We start from the raw sequence: 17,147 nt of genomic DNA, 5'->3' as shown, positions 1-17,147 counted from the left end.
TGTAATGGTATATAGTTCCAAATTATTATATTCTATCAAACTAATTATTATATCAAAATAATAATCAAGAAATTCATATACTGATGCAATGCTTGTATAATGTTTGTAAATATTCTGAAATACAAATCAATTCCAGGACAATCTTACTGTTGTTGTTTTTACTTGTGCAGAGCATGTTCTTCAGCCTAGAGATGCAGAATGGATACCTTTATCTACAATATGACTTTGGCTTCAACAATGGCCCAGTGATTCTAGAAGATTCTTTGAAGAAAGCTCAGATTAATGATGCAAAATTCCATGAGGTATAAGATATTTAGTTCAGTACATCAACACCCTATCCTACACAAAAGATAATCCACTTATCTACCAACTCTGTGAAACAGATGTGGTGATAATGAAGCTGTAAGCTAAGGGAAAAAATCTCCTGGATATTTCTTTGTAACTACAACAGTGTCGCTGTTGCTGCTGCTGTATGTTACACTGTGTTCCTTAGAAAGAAATATATAGATGATACACTGGATTTGGTCTTCTGTTCAGATCAGGGGGGGGTGTTCCGTGGGTGGGGGATCCAGTGGTTAGTCCATTGTCATGGACGGACCACTACCTGGTTAAGGTTGGTATCACAGTCACAATCCATCCCTGCAGGGGTGATGGACCTATTAGGATGGTCCGCCCAAAAAGGCTGCTGGACCCAGCAGGTTTCCAAAAGGCCTTGGAGGGTTTCGATGTTTGTGCGGCTGGTGATTCTGTTGATGCCCTGGTGGGAACCTGGAATAGAGAACTCACCAGGGCAGTAGATATTATAGCTCCTAAGCGTCCCTCCGGGCCTGCTTCTAAGATGGCCCGCTGGTACACAGAGGAGTTGTGGGGGATGAAGCAGCTTGGTAGGCAACTGGAACGCAAGTGGAGGAGAACTCAGCTCGAATCTGACAGGATGCAGCATAGAACCCATTTGAAGACCTACGCGATGGCGGTGTGCGCAGCAAAAAAGCGTTTTTGGTTGGCGCGCATTGCGTAAGCGAATTCACGTATGGCAGGGTTTTCCTGAGTGGTGAGGAGTATAATTTCTGTTCCTTCTGCCTCAAATCAGCTCCCGGAGATACTCTGCTGTGACGCTTTTGGTGGGTTCTTTGCGGATAAAATCTCCTGTATTCGGGCCGACTTGGACTCCACTATTTCCGCAGGGTCTGTGAGGGAGGTATCCCGTGATCCCTCTTGCAGTGTTAGGTTGGATCAGTTTCAATCTGTGACTCCTGATGACATGGACAAGCTGCTTGGAGTGGTACGGCCTACTACTTGTTCTCTGGATCCTTGTCCAACCTGGCTGCTTCAGTCTAGCGGAGAGATGGTTGGAGATGGCCTAGTTAATATCATAAATGCATCACTGAAGGAGGGTAGGGTGCCTCCCTGTTTGAAGGAGGCAATAGTTACACCGCTTCTTAAGAAGCCTTCCCTGTATCCCTCAGTGATGGATAGTTATAGGCCAATCTCCAATCTCCCTTGGCTGGGCAAGGTAATCGAGAGGGTGGTGGCTAACCAGCTCCAGGCGGTTTTGGAGGAAACTGATTTTCTAGACCCATTTCAAACTGGCTTTAGAATGGGCTATGGGGTTGAGACAGCCTTGATCGGCTTGATCGATGACCTTTACTGGGGAATCGACAGAGGGAGTGTGACTCTGTTGGTCCTCTTGGATCTCTCGGCGGCATTCAATACCATCGACCATGGTATCCTTCTGGGTCACCTGGGGGAGTTGGGAAGAGGGGGCACTGCTCAGCAGTGGTTCCGTTCCTATCTCTCGGGTAGATTCCAGATGGTGGAGCTTGGTGACAGTCACTCCTCAAAGCAGGAGCTGTTATATTATAAGGGCTGCATTCTGTCACTAATGCTTTTCAATATCTACATGAAACCGCTGGGTGAGGTCATCAGGAGATTGGTGCTGGGTGTTATCAGTATGCTGATGACACCCAAATCTACTTCTCTCTTTCATCTTTAGGAAATGGCACTCATTCTCTAAATGCCTGCCTACAGGCAGTAATGGGCTGGATGAGGGAGGACAAATTGAAGCTGAATCTAAACAAGACAGAGGTGCTCATTGTGGGGGCTCAGAATCTGAGGAGTGAGTTAGATCTTCCTGTGCTGGATGGGGTTACACTCCCCCAGAAAGAGCAGGTGCGCAGCTTGGGAGTACTCCTGGACCCAGGCCTCACCCTGGTTTCTCAGGTGGAGGCCATGGCCAGGAGTGCTTTCTATCAGCTTTGGATGATTTGACAGCTGCGCCCATGCACCAGCTGATAACCTCCCGGCTTGACTATTGCAATGTACTCTACGTGGGGCTGCCTTTGTACATAGTTCGGAAACTTCAATTAGTTCAGAATGCAGCAGCCAGATTGGTCTCTGGGGTAACCCAGAGAGACCATATCACGCTATTTTGAAACAATTGCACTGGCTGCCGATATATTTCTGGGCAAAATACAAAGTGCTGGTTATTACCTTTAAAGCCCTGAATGGCTTAGGTCCGAGTTACCTTAGAGAATGCCTTCTTCTGCATGATCCCCACCGCACATTAAGGTCATCTGAGGAGGTTCGTTTCCAGTTACCACCAGTTTGTCTGGTGGTGATTTGGAGGCGGGCCTTCTCTATAGCTGCTCTGGGGCTGTGAAATGCGCTCCCTGCGGAAATCCGCAATTTGAATTCTCTACTAGCCTTCAGGAGAGCCCTTAAAACATATTTGTTTGGCCTGGCTTTCCAGGGTTTTTAAATCTGTTTTAATATTCTAACCCAATTTTGGGGCTTTTAATCACTGTAATTGTTTAATTGTTGTTTTAAAATGTTTTTAAATTGTTAATTGTTGTTATATTGTTTTTAATTTGTTTTAGCTCTTTATTGTTTTAGTGGTTTGTTTTAATTGTAAACCTCCCTGAGCCATTTTGGAAGGGCGGTATACAAATCAAATAAATAAATAAATAATAATAAATAATTTTTAAATATTGTAGAACAAGAATAATATGGGAATTGGGCCAGATCAGATGATATATCTTCCCCAGTCTGGCCCATCACATGGGGAGGAAGGTGTGTGTGCAGCTTCTCCACTCTCATCCAGAACACAACCTGTTCCTAACTATCCCTACATGTACATATGAGAATTGAATGTCTGAATGCCACCTAATGTCCAGGTGACCCCCACCTCCAGCTGTCCCCAGATGTACATGTAGAGATAGCCAGGAGTGAGAAAGGCACGAGCAGGGGGGCATAGAACTGGCCCGTCTGCCTTACAGCTTGAACATTCAAATGAAACATGGCAGTGTCATCTTTCTAGAGGTGAATCAGCAGTTATTCCATTTCATTATTGTTCTGTCTGTTGTTTCTGCTTTATTTTCCACTGTGGGCTCAACTCAGGGCCTACCACAGTAAACCAAACTATATTATTCCAAAAAGATCAGAAAAATAGATCCCAGTTTTGAATCTGGAAAACCTGTTGTGCTCCTGATGATGTCATCAAGAGCAAAGCAGAGTTCCCAAATGCCCCCTGGGAGTCTCTAAGCACTACCCTCACTTACCTCTCCTGGCAGCAGCTGCAAGAACTCTAGCCATAACTGCAGAAGAGGAAATCCGCAAGCCTAAGAGGCCTCCCTTTCACTCTGCTTCGTCTGTAGCACCTGGAGTATTAACATCTCCGGGATAAGTCGCTCTGGGAAATGTAGTTTCTAGATGAATAATACAATAGCTCTCGGGATCCCTGGCACCTGTTGAATTAAGATTCCAGGTAATGGGAGGGGGGGACTCCAGATCTTCTCTCTAATGCTGCTGTTGCCACAGCCAGACTTTGCCAGGTAAGTGGGAAGGGGGCAACTTGGCAGGGCTGGGGACTTCTTCTCCAGCTTGGATTAGGCAGAGTTCTTTTTCAAGTCCTGCTAACTGCAATCTTTTGCCATGGGAGATGCCAAGAAACAGGAACAGAATCTGAGACCTTCTGCATACAAAGCATAGCCTCTGCCACTGAACTGTGGCTCCTCCTTAGTCTGCTAATTGTACCATTTGGTATGGGTATGCCTCTAAAACAATCACAAATAAAACACTCCCTTTCTACCTCCCTCCTTCCCCCCGCCCCCATAAAAGTGCTCCTATTTTATGAACTCATAATGAAAATATCTAAACTATCAAATATGGCTCAGTACTGTCCTTTTTAACATGCTTTTATGTCATTTCAGATATCTGTTATATACCACAATTCCAGAAAAATGATCTTGGTTGTAGACAGAAGACATATAAAAAGTGTAGAAAATGACAAGAAAAGCATGCCATTTGCTGACGTCTATATAGGAGGAGCTCCAACTGAGATATTAAAATCTAGGTTGGTTTATTATTTTTATTTTATTTTTATTTATTTATCAAATTTGTACACCGCCCCAAACTTTCATCTCTGGACAGTTAACAATTATCCACATCTTCAATCACTATTGATTTTTATGTAACATCAGTTTGTAATAAGTTTACTGCACCAATACTGCTAAATTCAACAAAGCAAATTTCAGAGACAAATCCCAGGAAAAATGGTACCTTTAGGCAAATATGAATACAACGAATATTTATATACCTCTTTTCAACAAAAGTTTCCAAAGTGGTTTACACCAAAATAAATAAATAAATAAAATGGCTCCCTGTCCCCAAAGGGCTCACAATCTAAAAAAAGAAACATAAGACAGACACCAGTAACAGCCACTGGAGGGATGCTATGCTGGGGATAGATAGAGCCAGTTGCTCTCCCCTTGCAAAATAAAGATAATCACCACATCAAAAAGGTGCCTCTTTGCTTAGTTAGCAGAAAGGTGCCTCTTTGCTTAGTTAGCATCCTTATTTGCATAAAGGAAATAGCCGTGGAAACCAAATTTTTTGCGAAGTATGCCACATGCAAAGATGTGAGGGCATCACACTAGTTTACTCTGTAGTGTGTATGCAGCCCCCAGTGGCTTGGTGTGGCTTTGATTCTAGTACACCAAATGCCTGAGATCAATTTTGTTAAGAGCAAACAAATTAGAGCCTAATATAGGAGAGAGAGAGGCACTGTTGGTAATCTTAAGAGGTCCTTAAACCATTTTTTAGAGGTTTGCACTCCCCCTGAAGCAACAATTTAGTAATTTGTGGATACTCCTAGCTCTATCCCTGCATACAGATGCAGAGTGGCCAGCGGTATTTTCAGACATTAGGCTTTACCATGGGTTTACTGTGAGTACGGCTACCCAATAGCACACAGGGACTTTGGGGTAAATCTGGCCAATATGTGAATGCACCTCTTCCATTCCAGAGGAGATACGAACTAAAAACCCTGTTGAAAAAGTTCCAGAGGAAGTTTTAGAAACTCATCTGATTCACTAGCTTCACTCTTTTCTGGAGAAGTTGCTTATACCTTGGGTATTTCTAGGTTGAGTTACTCTGGAGTTGGATCAGTCTAGAAGATCAGTCCTTGAAGACCGTCTGAAAACTTCACTTGGTTCAGAATGGTACTGCCAGATCAGGGGTGTAGCTATAATTAAGCAAATGGAGTCAAAGAACCCAGGCCCCCAGCTCTTGAGGGCCCCCTAGCTCCACCCCTCCCTATTTTCTTCATTATCTCCCTCATTCCAAGGGGCTCCCGGAGAGAGGGGCAAACACGGTCCCCCTCTCCCTTAGCTACGCCCCTGGTCATGATTATATGTTTTTAGTTGATGGGTATGCTATGGGATTTGTTATGATGATGTTTCTACAGCTGTTTGTTTATTGGTTTTATTGTTGGTGTTTTTTTGTAATTTGTCAGGATTGATATGTTTGTTTGTAAGCCTCCTTGAATATATTGTATCATAGGAAAACAGGATATAAATGTCAAACCAAATACAAATAAGTAATGTAAATATTGGAGAACAATAACAGGAATTACAAGGTATTTACACAGAATATTAACTTTTGGTCTAATTTTTAATTAATTAATCCAGATCCTAATATTCCACTTTATAGCCTCAACAGACACTCAAAGCATCTTAAAACAGGTTTTCACAAGATTTGGCAAACAAAAAGCAGGTCTCTGTGTTGGTCTATAAGATCAAAGTTCAGGGACAGTAAAATAAATAACATCCCCATTAAGATCAACCAACATTCACAATGCAATATATGAGATGTTGAGGTACACACATAACTCTTCTTCAGGCTTAGGTTTGCTACCATTTTTGTATTGCTTCTGTTGCTCCTGTGCCAACAGCCTGACACACAGAAAGCGGATAAAGCTTTTCTTGGCATGGGCATGTTGGGGAAAGCTTTACCTACTAAATTTCTGTTTGTCAGGTTGCTGGCAAAGAATGAGACCAATTTTTTTAAAGGCAGCAACCTATTCAGGCTTTTTTTACAAAAACTTGTAAAATTGATTGGATTACAACTATGTTGCAGAGCAGCCAATTTATAATTGCAATGTAGCATTTGTAGGAGAAAAATAGATATGAATAAATATTTATAATAGTGTTTTACAAACCTGGGAATGGGAGATGTGTAAACAACAACAATAAATAAAAATACATTATTTGTTAGCCACCCCATAACAAATTGTTCTCTGGGCAGCTTACAACACACATTAAAAATGAACTAAAAATATACAACTCACCAAATCACAACAGACCAAAAGGGAGTGGGACGATTGTGATGCAGCTCAGCAGTGATGGCCAATGAGGTGGTTCCCTGGCAGGAATTGCTGCAGGGGATTGAGGGGAATGGGAAAGCATGTCCATGCTGGCAATCGTCAAGAGCAATTCACTAGATTAAAATCACTAGAGCAGCTAACACAATTGCGTGGTATGAGTGAAGCGCTAACCCTCAGCTCCACTGGTGCTTCCCAGTGGCAGCTGGTAATAAAATGCCCCCCTCCGATCACTTCCAAATTGCAGTTCCTGAAAGTAAATCACCTTACCAGTCACCAAGCATCTCATACTGAATCTGTGAGAAACATGCCTCTCTCACAAGATTTTGTTGTTGTTCCTAGGGTCAGTTGGCATTGTTGTTCTGTTTACTTTACAACGATTACTGCGTTTAGTATTAGGGTATTAGTCAGCCTTTGCTCTCTAAATGAATGTCATCTCTTTACAGTGGTGTCAGCTCACATTTAGCCATCAGTACAGGATTTAGGGGCTGCATGAAGGGTTTCCAGTTCCAGAAGAAGGACTTCAACTTGTTAGAGGAGCCAGGAACTCTGGGAATTGGCTATGGTTGTCCAGAGGAATCACTTGTAAGTACTGTATGCAAGCCTTAGCAAGCGGCAAGAGCTAAACCACAAAGCAGAATACAAAACTGAGCACAAGTGTGGGGACAACTTTTCTGTTGGAATATACGTTCAAGCTAACAAAATTCAGTGGTGGAACTGTTTCTAAAGATCTAGGTAAATGTTCACTGCTGGCAATGAATCCAGCATTTCCCTAAGAAGTTGACATTTAAGAGTGGGCAAACTAGATAAATATAATGCAGTGTCGTCATAGCACATGGCTAGGAAAATGAGGAATTTGGTGAAAAGAAAACTGAAAGGGAAAATCAAGAGTCACTTCGTTCCAAAATGCATGGAGTTCCACAATAATAGAATCCTAGTTAGAAAAGCACCACCAAATCCAGAAGGCTGCCATCGTGGCTAACAAGTAAATTCAAAGAAGCTATAAAGGGGAAGAAGAATTCCTTCAGAAATTGGAAGGCCTTTCCAAATGAAGAGAAGAGAAAGGAACACAAACTCTGGCAAAAGAAAAGCAAGGAGACAAAGCATAAACAACCAAGGGAGTTCTCTGCCACAAGATTTGGTGACAGCCACCAGCCTGGATGGTTTTAAGAAGAGTTTAGACAAATTTATGGATGACAAGTCTATCAATTACTGCTAGTCAGTCTGAGGACTATAGGCCACTCCCAGCCTCAGAGGCAAGATGCCTCTAAATACCAGTTGCAGGGAAGCAACAGCAGGAGAGAGGGCATGCGCTCTCCTCTTGCCTGTGGGCTTCTCAGAGTCATCTGGTGGGCCACTGTGTGAAACCCAATGCTGGACTAGATAGGTCCTTGGGCCTGATCCAGAAGGTTGTTCTTATGTACTTAAACAGCTGCAGCCAACCTGCAAAAGGATACCAAGAAATACCCTGCACGTGTCAACTTAGCAGATGACTTCATGGGCCAAGAAAAAGACTTTTGCATGCTTTGATGGGTATTGATGAAAAGCTCATGTTATCAGACTTCAGGTATATAATGAATGGATATTAACAAAATAAATGTTCTAGCATCAGTTCATAAGGGTTCTATGATAACACCCAATGGGTATTGCAAGAGTAAGGATTAAGTAGAACTGGGCAAACCTTGCTTCAGGAAAAGAGATCATGAGATTGTTTTCACCACTAGCACAAGTCACAACCTTTACCCACATTCACTGGGCTATCATAGCACTGCTGAGACTTGGCTAAGTGGAAATGTGTCCAGTGTGGATTGAATTGTGGATGATGGCTGTTCTAAAGAAATCATACAACTATTTTAGCACACGCACTTTGAATCGACTGCAGCCCACAATTCTAAATTGAAGGGCAGCTTCAGGAGCTCTACCATCTTTATGGTGCTGCTTCTGGATAGCTGGGATTTTCCTCTTCAGTCTTGTTCAGACAATATTCCCCTGCCTGAACCCCTAAGCATGATGAGATAGGGAATGGGTATCAGGTCCATCTGGATCGCGAGACCTCCCAGTTGAGGTATTCGGAGAACAGTGAGAGGCAACTAGAGTGGTGAGATCAAGATAGACTCCCAACATGACTGTGCATGGAAGTTTCAGGGAGAGTCTCATATGGACAGCCCCTTGTTCCTTGAAGTACTGGGATGCAATTCACCAAGCATTGCTCTTATGAAAGCTGTATTCATTTCAGTAGTACTTCTACCCCAGTCCTTCTCCAAGGAATGGAGAATATAGAGCATCAGCGTTTACTGGATTGTGCACTGGGATTCTAGGTCCTCAAGATATATCTCTATTAACAAGGTGGTAAGAGTTTACAGGACCCTGCTGCTATTACATACAAAACATAGGGGGAATTGTGGGATCTTTTGGAATTTGAAAGCTGACCCATCAGAGCCCTAAGAATGAGTGCATTCTTTTGTCTTCTTCTATTTTTCTTTCAATGTGGCCCGTTCTTGTAACTCTGTTTTGCTTCCTTGATGTCCAGATGTCCCGTAAAGCCTATTTCAATGGCGAGAGCTACATTGCATCTAGTCAGAAAATTTCCCTCTCTCATGGATTTGAAGGTGGATTTAATTTCCAGACTTTACAGCCTAATGGACTCTTATTCTATTGCATTGAAGAAGTAAGTACGGTATAGTTTTCTGCTTTAAGAAGTTATGTATTTTAAAGTAACCTGAAAAGTATAACTTTCACTGAAACTAAAGTGTAACCATCTTGCAATACATTGGAGTCAGAGTATTTAATTTTTCCTTCGGTTTGACTGTCTGATGAGGATGCATTGTTGTATGTAGCCTAGTAATGAGCATGATACAAAAACAAGTTGCATTAGAGCAATGGTGCAGCACAAAAATGACTTGACCAGCAAGCGAGAGGTTGCTGGTTCGAATCCCCACTGGTATGTTTCCCAGACTATGGGAATCTCCTATATTGGGCAGCAGCGATATAGGAAGATGCTGAAAGGCATAATCTCATAATGTGTGGGAGATGGCAATGGTAAACCCCTCCTATATTTAACCAAAGACAACCACAGGGCTCTGTGGGCACCAGGAGTCGACACCAACTCGATGGCACACTTTACCTTGGGCCAAGCTAGACATTATGTGAAGATTCTGTGCTTAGATTTCCCATGTTTTGTTTTGTTTTGTTTTTTCAAAAAGCAGCCACTGAGAAGTCTGATTTGGATTGGGGCTCCAGTTTTGGGGAGCAGGTTAACCCTTCAACCCCATACTGATGCCCTGATGCAGATTTTGGAGAGAAATTTGTACTGGGGAATAGATGTGGGGGCACAGGGCACAAGCAGTAGCAGCCAGTGCAGGCATCGTGGGGGGGGGGAGCAGCAAGAGGCACCTTTAAGCACAAATTAGTAGGTGCCTACCTCTGCTCCAGCTGCAGCTGCAAGCTGCTTGGAGCAGCAGTGTGCCACCAAGCACTCTCTGTGGTGGGGGACCGGCTCCACCACTCAACTGGCCACTGGCGGGCGATTGACTCCACAGAAGCCAGGTAAGTGGCAGAGCCAGTCCTCCACCACAGGGAGTGCTGTGCTTGCAGCTGCGGCCAGAGCAGAGGTAAGCACCTACTAATTTGTGCTTAAAGGTGCCTCTTGCCTTGCCACCCCCACCCCAGTGGTGCTCACACCAGCCCCTACTGGGCACAAGAGCGTCCATCTGTCCCATCTTGGTTTGGGGTTCTTCATGGTAACGAGGAGGAATAAATCTTCCCTACTCAGGCAAAACATATAGGGGGAAATGTCTAATTTCTTGGTACTTGCTTGGGTAGCTAGTAACATACAGCTCTAAGGGCAAAGTGCTGGAAAGGACTCCACTTCCCGGCACTGGAGCTTGACAGGGCTCCCATTTCTCTTTGAGAAGTTCCACTGGCATGAGGAATGTGCAGCGGTGACTGGCAGGAACAGTCAATGTGGCTAGAGAACTAAATAGTTCAAAAAGAATTTAATTGTTCTGCAAATGTTGTATATGAATGTGTCCAGAAGATCAAGCCTCTGATGCTACCAGATAACCACATTCTTCCAAATGAGACTCCAGCATCATTTTCACCCTGAAGAGTCAGCCCTGGATGACGTGGCTTTCATGCATTGATGGTACAAAAATACATGATTAGAATGAAGGAATATGCTCAGTTAGTAAACAAAAGCATTAAAACAATATCCACAAAACCTTCTTCCAGTGTCATGTGGGTCTAACAGTGTGTGTTTTTCCCTTCAGTCAGATGTGCTCACCATTACCATGGATGAAGGGGCTGTTGTGTTAAATGCAAAGGGAGTCAAAGTTCAGGCAGCAGATAGATCCTATAATGATGGGAAAGCTCATTTTGTGATTACATCTGTCTCACCAGAAAGGTAAAGCTATAAAGTATTTCCATTCTAACATATATCTTATCGTGTTAGTGTTTCATTATGTTACTTGGAGATATTAGCTGGAAAACCAAAATGTCATACTCAATTTCCAGTAAGCTCTTCTTTAAGGTCAGCATGAACTTTTTTTGTTTTGTTTTTTAAGCAGCCAAAAACTAGTAAGAAGGAACACTTGATCTCCATTTACTTTTTCTTTAGCACAATCCTATGATTCATAGGACAATCCAATGATTTATAGGAGAATCCAACAAATGTAGCACCAGCATATAGAATTGAAGGCAAGGACTAGTATATGTCATAACTCTGAAACTGGCAAAACACTGGGCAAGTTCTTATGATAAATATATATATATATTAAATTATTCCCAGATTACTGAAAAATCCCAATCGCTGAGCCATGTGCAATGCCACAGAGTGTGTTTTGAGAACTCAATTTTTATTTTATTTTTTTACCTATGATAATTAATCTTAGTTCTGAATTTGGCTGGTTGAGTCTGATTAAATGTTGGGCGTTAGCAGCACCAATCTGGGTTCAGCCAAAATGTTTGAGTTCTCATGAGGCACTCAGAAGTGTTCATGGCTCAGCAACTTAAATTTTCCAGTAAGTTGGAGGGCAGGGCGGGTGGTTAGTGTTATAAGACCCCACCCACTGTGTTGTAGCAGGCAGATGTGGCCCAGTGGCCATGCATAAAGGCCTTAATGTTTTGAAATATGGGTCCAAGACAGGTGAATGACAGGTCAAGGGCCTCATATATCGTTTTCACATCTTTTAACAGCTATATCCATGTAAACCCTGCTACCCTGAAAGTTACCATGCTTCCCTTGCTTATGATGCCGTTGCTTCTGTAGTATATTGGCTGTAGCTCTACAGTGAATGAATGGTGACTTGAGGGTTGTCAAAGGAGGTAGATGATGAAATGCTTACAGTACAGAACTTCTTGTTTCAAGACACACTCTAGTGCTTATAGTGCCATCTAGTGACTAGTTCATCAGATCCAACCTCACAGAAACAATTCTATTGCTGGCATAATGTGTTTTATCACTTACAAGAGAAGATTTTACAAAACAATTTGTAAGAAGTATGACTCCTTTCCGCAGGGTTACACTTTTGGTGGATGAAAAAAAACAAAGCAAAAATAATTCAGCAGCAAAGGACAAAACTGAGGAAAAGCCTGTGAGCACCAAGAAATTCTACTTTGGTGGCTCTCCCTTCACTACTGAATTTGCCAACTTTACTGGCTGTATAAGCAATGCCTATTTTACAAGGTAAGTGCATTTTAACTCGTATGTGAGTTTCCTGTTATCCAAGATGTAGCGGGGGTTTTCTGCCCTTTCTGTTTCATGAAGGCTTGTCTTCCTGGGTTATGATGTTGGTATACTTCCTTGTGAGCCACAGATTTTAATTTGACAGTTTTTAATTTGCATAGCTCAACTTACATTTCAGTGAGATAAAGTGTTACCACTGACTCTACAAAAACGTCATTCTCGTGACAAAAATGTCGGGGGTAAGGAGGGCTGGCAGGGAGGCAGGCTCCTACCTGCCTCCCTGCACATGATCATCAGGCAGCTCTGCTTCTCTGGTGGTACATGAGCCGCACCATGCCAAGCAGCAGAGCGGGGAGCCAGAGGAAGAAGTCTTCCAGCCCCATAATTCACCATGCCAAGATCATGGTGCTTTGGGGGATTCCCCTGCTCCTGAGCGCACGTGCCACCCAGCTTTGTGAATACTCAGGCTGCAGGTAGGGGTGTACAGAGAACCAGCTGGTGTGGTTCAGTTCAAGTCCAAACTGGACCCAAACCAGACCGGGCCAGTTTGGTCCAGCACCCCCTCAACACACACACACACACACACACCCCGTTTGATTCGGACTCGGGGGGGGGGGCACAAACTTTTTTAAAAAAATATTAAAACTTACTTCCTCCGGGGGGTGTTCTCTGAGGCAGCGGTGGGGGGAGGTTCCCCCTCCCACCGCCAGCCTCCCTTAGGTCCAAAACTGGCCTGTTCGGCCATACTTCGGCCCATTGGGGCCTTTCCTCCCGGTGCGGTGGCCATTTTTTAGGCCCATTGCACTGGTGGGGGGGGAACCAGGGGGGGAAGGCCTGAATGGGCCAAAGAATGGCTGAACAGGCCAGTTTTGGACCTAAGGGAGGCCGGTGGGGGGGGAGGGGGAACCTCTGCAGACACACACACACCCCATTGCCACCTCGGAGAACACCCCTGGGGAGGGTAAGTTTAAAAAAGAATTTTCTAAAGAACTCATGAACCCCCTGGATGGGATGGGGTGGTTTGGTCTGGGGTTGGACTGAACAGGGGGTGGTTTGGTTCAACCCCAAACCATCAAACCTGTTTGCACATCCCTAGTTGCAGGCAGCCCAAGTATTCACATGATAGGGAGTGGGGTAGAAGGGCACACTTGCACCCTTTACTCCACTATTAGCCCAGGTAAAGAGCCCAGACTACCCTGTCACGGAGGGCCAGGATTGGGAGTGATCCTGGCACTACACATGACTGGGCTATACCTAGGTAGGGCTGCCCTACTTGGCTATAGCCGGTCGTGAGAATGACCTTAATATATATTAATGGCCTAGGTACTCCATATCATGAAGATTTACAATCATGCTTTGAGTTTATTAGTCAAATATTTGTCAGACAGCCTTTTCAGACTACTTCTAAGTTTCAGTATGTGTCATATTTACACTGCAGCAAAAGCAGGTCATCCATTTGGCAAGCTCAGAGGAAAACTGTCGCCATATTACTACCAAAACCAATGGCACAGAAATTGGGGACCATCTCTGCCAGCCCTCTGTATCCTATGCCAGAGACCATGAGCCGTACTGCACAGGAAAAAAGGATAAACCCTTATGTAACAGTGCCAATAACTCTACATTATTTCTCCCATCATATATGTATGATAAGGTAGCTAAGCAACTAAGCTATAAATCAAGCCATTCCTGGTTTAAATCTTGCCTTGTTAATGGAACTGCTCCAGGGTGATTGGCGAACACTCCTAAATGCATTGGGGATTTGTGTTGGGAACTGGCAAGCTGGAGTGGAGCAGTCCCACATCAGAATAATTTTTGTGCAAAGCTTTGGTTATGGGAAAATGAACTGACCGAGAAGTTGAAGCCCAAAACAAAGAAAGGGTTTATTTGGGTTTCAGGAGTACAGTGGAATAAGAAAGTTGATTAAAACAATATTACTACCAAAAATACGTTACAAGATTAACCAGATAACTGCAAAGAGGAAATTTAGCTTAGTGTCCAAATTAAAATGACTTCCAGGCTGGCTAAAGAAAGGAGGTTTGAGAGAAACAGGTTTTTGGATTTAAGAAAGAAAGCAGGGATAGGGAGAGCAGTGATGATCATACAACCTCGTCCTTCCTTTAGTGGTGATTGGCCCCTCGTGGCTCAGATGCAACTGAAGGATCTCTTTCCTCAGGGATGGAACCAGGGCCAGTTATAGCCCAAAATATGTCCTGAGGCAACTTTCCAGTTGTTCTTCTTTCCTAGGAAGGGCGACTTTGGTGAATCTCAAAAGGATACGCTGTCTGTGTCTGTTGTGCCTGAGTAAAACACAATGATTTGAATGGGTCAAGAAGACGGTGAGGAGATTCTCACGATCCACTAAAAGTGGGCTAAGGGAGCCTAGCCCGCTTTTAGTGGATTGTGTGCTGCCACGGGAGCCACACAGCTCCCGGCAGCAAACCCCACTAATTCCCCCTCCCCTTAGCCAAGATTTGCAGAGCGAGCGCTCCACTAACCCGGGTTTTTTTAATCATGACTTGCCACAGAGCAGCTCTGCGCCATGGCAACTCACGAGGAGACCCCCAGCAGGGAGGCTAAATGCAGCCTCCCGGCTCGGGGGCCTCTCCAGCATGCCCTGTGTGCTCACGCAGGGCATGCTGGAGCTTCTGGGGGGCATGCGGCCCCCAAACTCCCCAGCCCCTGCCGGCTCCGTAACGGAGCCAGCACTTGTGTGGGCGGCCGGTTCAGCTGCCCACAGCCAACTGATGGGTTGTCTGCAAGGAGAGAGGGTTAAGCCCGCTCTCCTCACAAACCCCATCTCAGCGGTTCCCACTGATTGTGGGAACCGCCTCGGTATCTCTCAGCTCAGAAGGACCTAGTAAACCAATCAGTATTTTAATGAGCACACCTCTGAGTTCTTATTGCCCACTTAGCTCTTTTGTTATGAGAAAGGAGTTGCATTCACTGTGCCTTATCTGACTTTCCTGCTGAGGTGATTTAGCTTGTTTGAGTCAAGTGCTGAGGAGGAGAAGTAAAAGTGTCAGTCTTAGGACAGAAAGACCTTGAGAGGGAGCTAACTCAAAAGTTAACTGCGGAATCTACTTAGACATTCCAAAATATAGGGAAGGGCATGAGGCTAATCCCCTTTCGATTTGCTTGGCAGCTGTTGAATCTGGAGTGACCAGTGGCATGGGGCGACCATCCCACTAACTGCTAAGTGATTTGTCCCCAAAATGCCAACATACAGGGAGCCCACAATCCTGTGGGACTCCTGAGCATGTTAAGAGTGAGAACCACAAGCCTGTGGTCTCAGATGTAAGCAGAGAGGCTTCTGGGAGCCTGCAGAATAGCAGTGCTAACAACAGCTTCTACTGTGAACTCAGTAGGTGGCTTTAGGCAAGCGTCTGCTTCAGCTTCCTAGCTGAAGAGTAATGCTTACTTGCCTTTTAAGTAATACTCTTCCTAGGAGAAGAGTTATGCTTACTTACCTTGCAGTGTTGTTGTAAGGATTACAAGATAACTTATGTGAAGTTCTTTGAACACTGGAATGCTGCCAGTTTCCCGGGCACCACAGATTTACTCCACCCAGCTTCATGAAGTGTGAGATTTGGCTGGGGTACCTGGGTGGACAGAGCTTGTAAGGTGTTGGAGCTTGCACCTGTCTGGGCCCCCCCTTTGGCTCTTGGTTGGTATTCCTGCCTCCTGCCCTGAAAAACAGTGGTTGACCTTTGGAGGTCTGGGTACGAGTTTTTTTGTTCTTTCTTCAATTGGCTTGTGAAGGGATGTGGAGCTCTTAGGGTGCTTTTTATTTTATTATTATTATTATTATTAATTTGATTTCTATACCGCCCTTCCAAAAATGGCTCAGAGTGGTTTACACAAAGAAATAATAAATAAATAAGATGGCTCCCTGTACCCATGGGGGTGGGGGTGGATAGAGCCAGTTACTCTCCCCCTGCTAAATAAAGAGAATCACCATGGTAAAAGGTGCCTCTTTGCCAAGTTAGCAGGGGTTTTGCCTACTTCATATTCTTCTCCATAGCTCGTTAGGTTTTTCTGATCACAACTGGCACAGCATGGAACTAAGGAAGCCCAAGACCATTTATGGTGACCACCGTAAGGCACCTGTTAGGCATAAGGAGGATTTTTTTCATTCCTTGGAGGTTTCGCAGCTCAGGGAGTCCTGACTGGGGCTACTCTATTTGTAGGGGCACTGCCACCCTTAAAGGCTGCTAGCTTGCAATGGCCATGCTTCCTACAGCCACATTTACCTCATTAGATAATCTGCTTCAGGACTGTATTGCTGCTCTACTGCTACTACTGTGATTCTGCTTTTCAACCAAAGTTCTCAAAGCAGGTTACATAGAAAAATAAAGAACACGTAAATAAGATGGTCCCCTGTCCCCAAAGGGCTGAGTCTAAAAATAAACATAAGGCAGATACCAGCAACAGCCACTGGAGGGATGCTGTAACAAAGATTCCCAGATGTTGATGACTACAACTCTCATAATCCCCAGCTGAAGGTCTTTGCAGTGGAGAATGCTGGGAGTTGGAGTCAACCACATCTGGGGATTCCTGTTAGAGGGAAATTGATGCTGTGCTCCAGCTCTGAGCCGGAGTGTAATGCCTGACAAGATGTAAGGTATGGATTTGTACCTGGGGCTCAGTTATTGATAATCCTGCTCTGTAATGTGATTAGAAAGCCAATCCCATTGCTGTTTGTTTTAATTGGCTGCTTGATTCAGTAAAGTTGTGGCACATTTCTTCCACTTCAATGCCTATCAATTCAATTGTCTTCAGTGGTATACTTGTTATTATTTATTATTA

The 17,147-nt window shown here is 44.1% G+C and overlaps 1 protein-coding gene and 1 long non-coding RNA gene across 5 annotated transcripts in view; one reads left to right on the top strand and one right to left on the bottom strand.

Moving 5' to 3' along the window:
- LAMA4 (laminin subunit alpha 4) overlaps positions 1-17,147 on the top strand; it is a 154,124-nt gene that overhangs the window by 112,911 nt on the left and 24,066 nt on the right. For all 4 annotated transcript variants that reach the window (XM_053307564.1, XM_053307744.1, XM_053307482.1 and 1 more), the window contains 6 exons: positions 171-302; positions 4,209-4,351; positions 7,105-7,243; positions 9,189-9,326; positions 10,927-11,060; positions 12,174-12,341. In XM_053307564.1, coding sequence (XP_053163539.1) covers positions 171-302; positions 4,209-4,351; positions 7,105-7,243; positions 9,189-9,326; positions 10,927-11,060; positions 12,174-12,341 — 854 coding nt within the window. The remainder of the gene's footprint in view (positions 1-170; positions 303-4,208; positions 4,352-7,104; positions 7,244-9,188; positions 9,327-10,926; positions 11,061-12,173; positions 12,342-17,147) is intronic.
- LOC128350355 (uncharacterized) overlaps positions 14,203-17,147 on the bottom strand; it is a 37,775-nt gene continuing 34,830 nt past the window's right edge. Inside the window, exon 5 of the long non-coding RNA XR_008319295.1 lies at positions 14,203-14,638. This is a non-coding gene — a long non-coding RNA (uncharacterized LOC128350355). The remainder of the gene's footprint in view (positions 14,639-17,147) is intronic.

The sequence above is a fragment of the Hemicordylus capensis genome, chromosome 1 (genome assembly GCF_027244095.1).
Source record: "Hemicordylus capensis ecotype Gifberg chromosome 1, rHemCap1.1.pri, whole genome shotgun sequence".
Lineage (NCBI taxonomy): Eukaryota > Metazoa > Chordata > Lepidosauria > Squamata > Cordylidae > Hemicordylus > Hemicordylus capensis.
The sequence above is the reverse complement of the archived record's forward strand: the minus strand, read 5'-3'. Positions and strand labels throughout refer to the sequence as shown.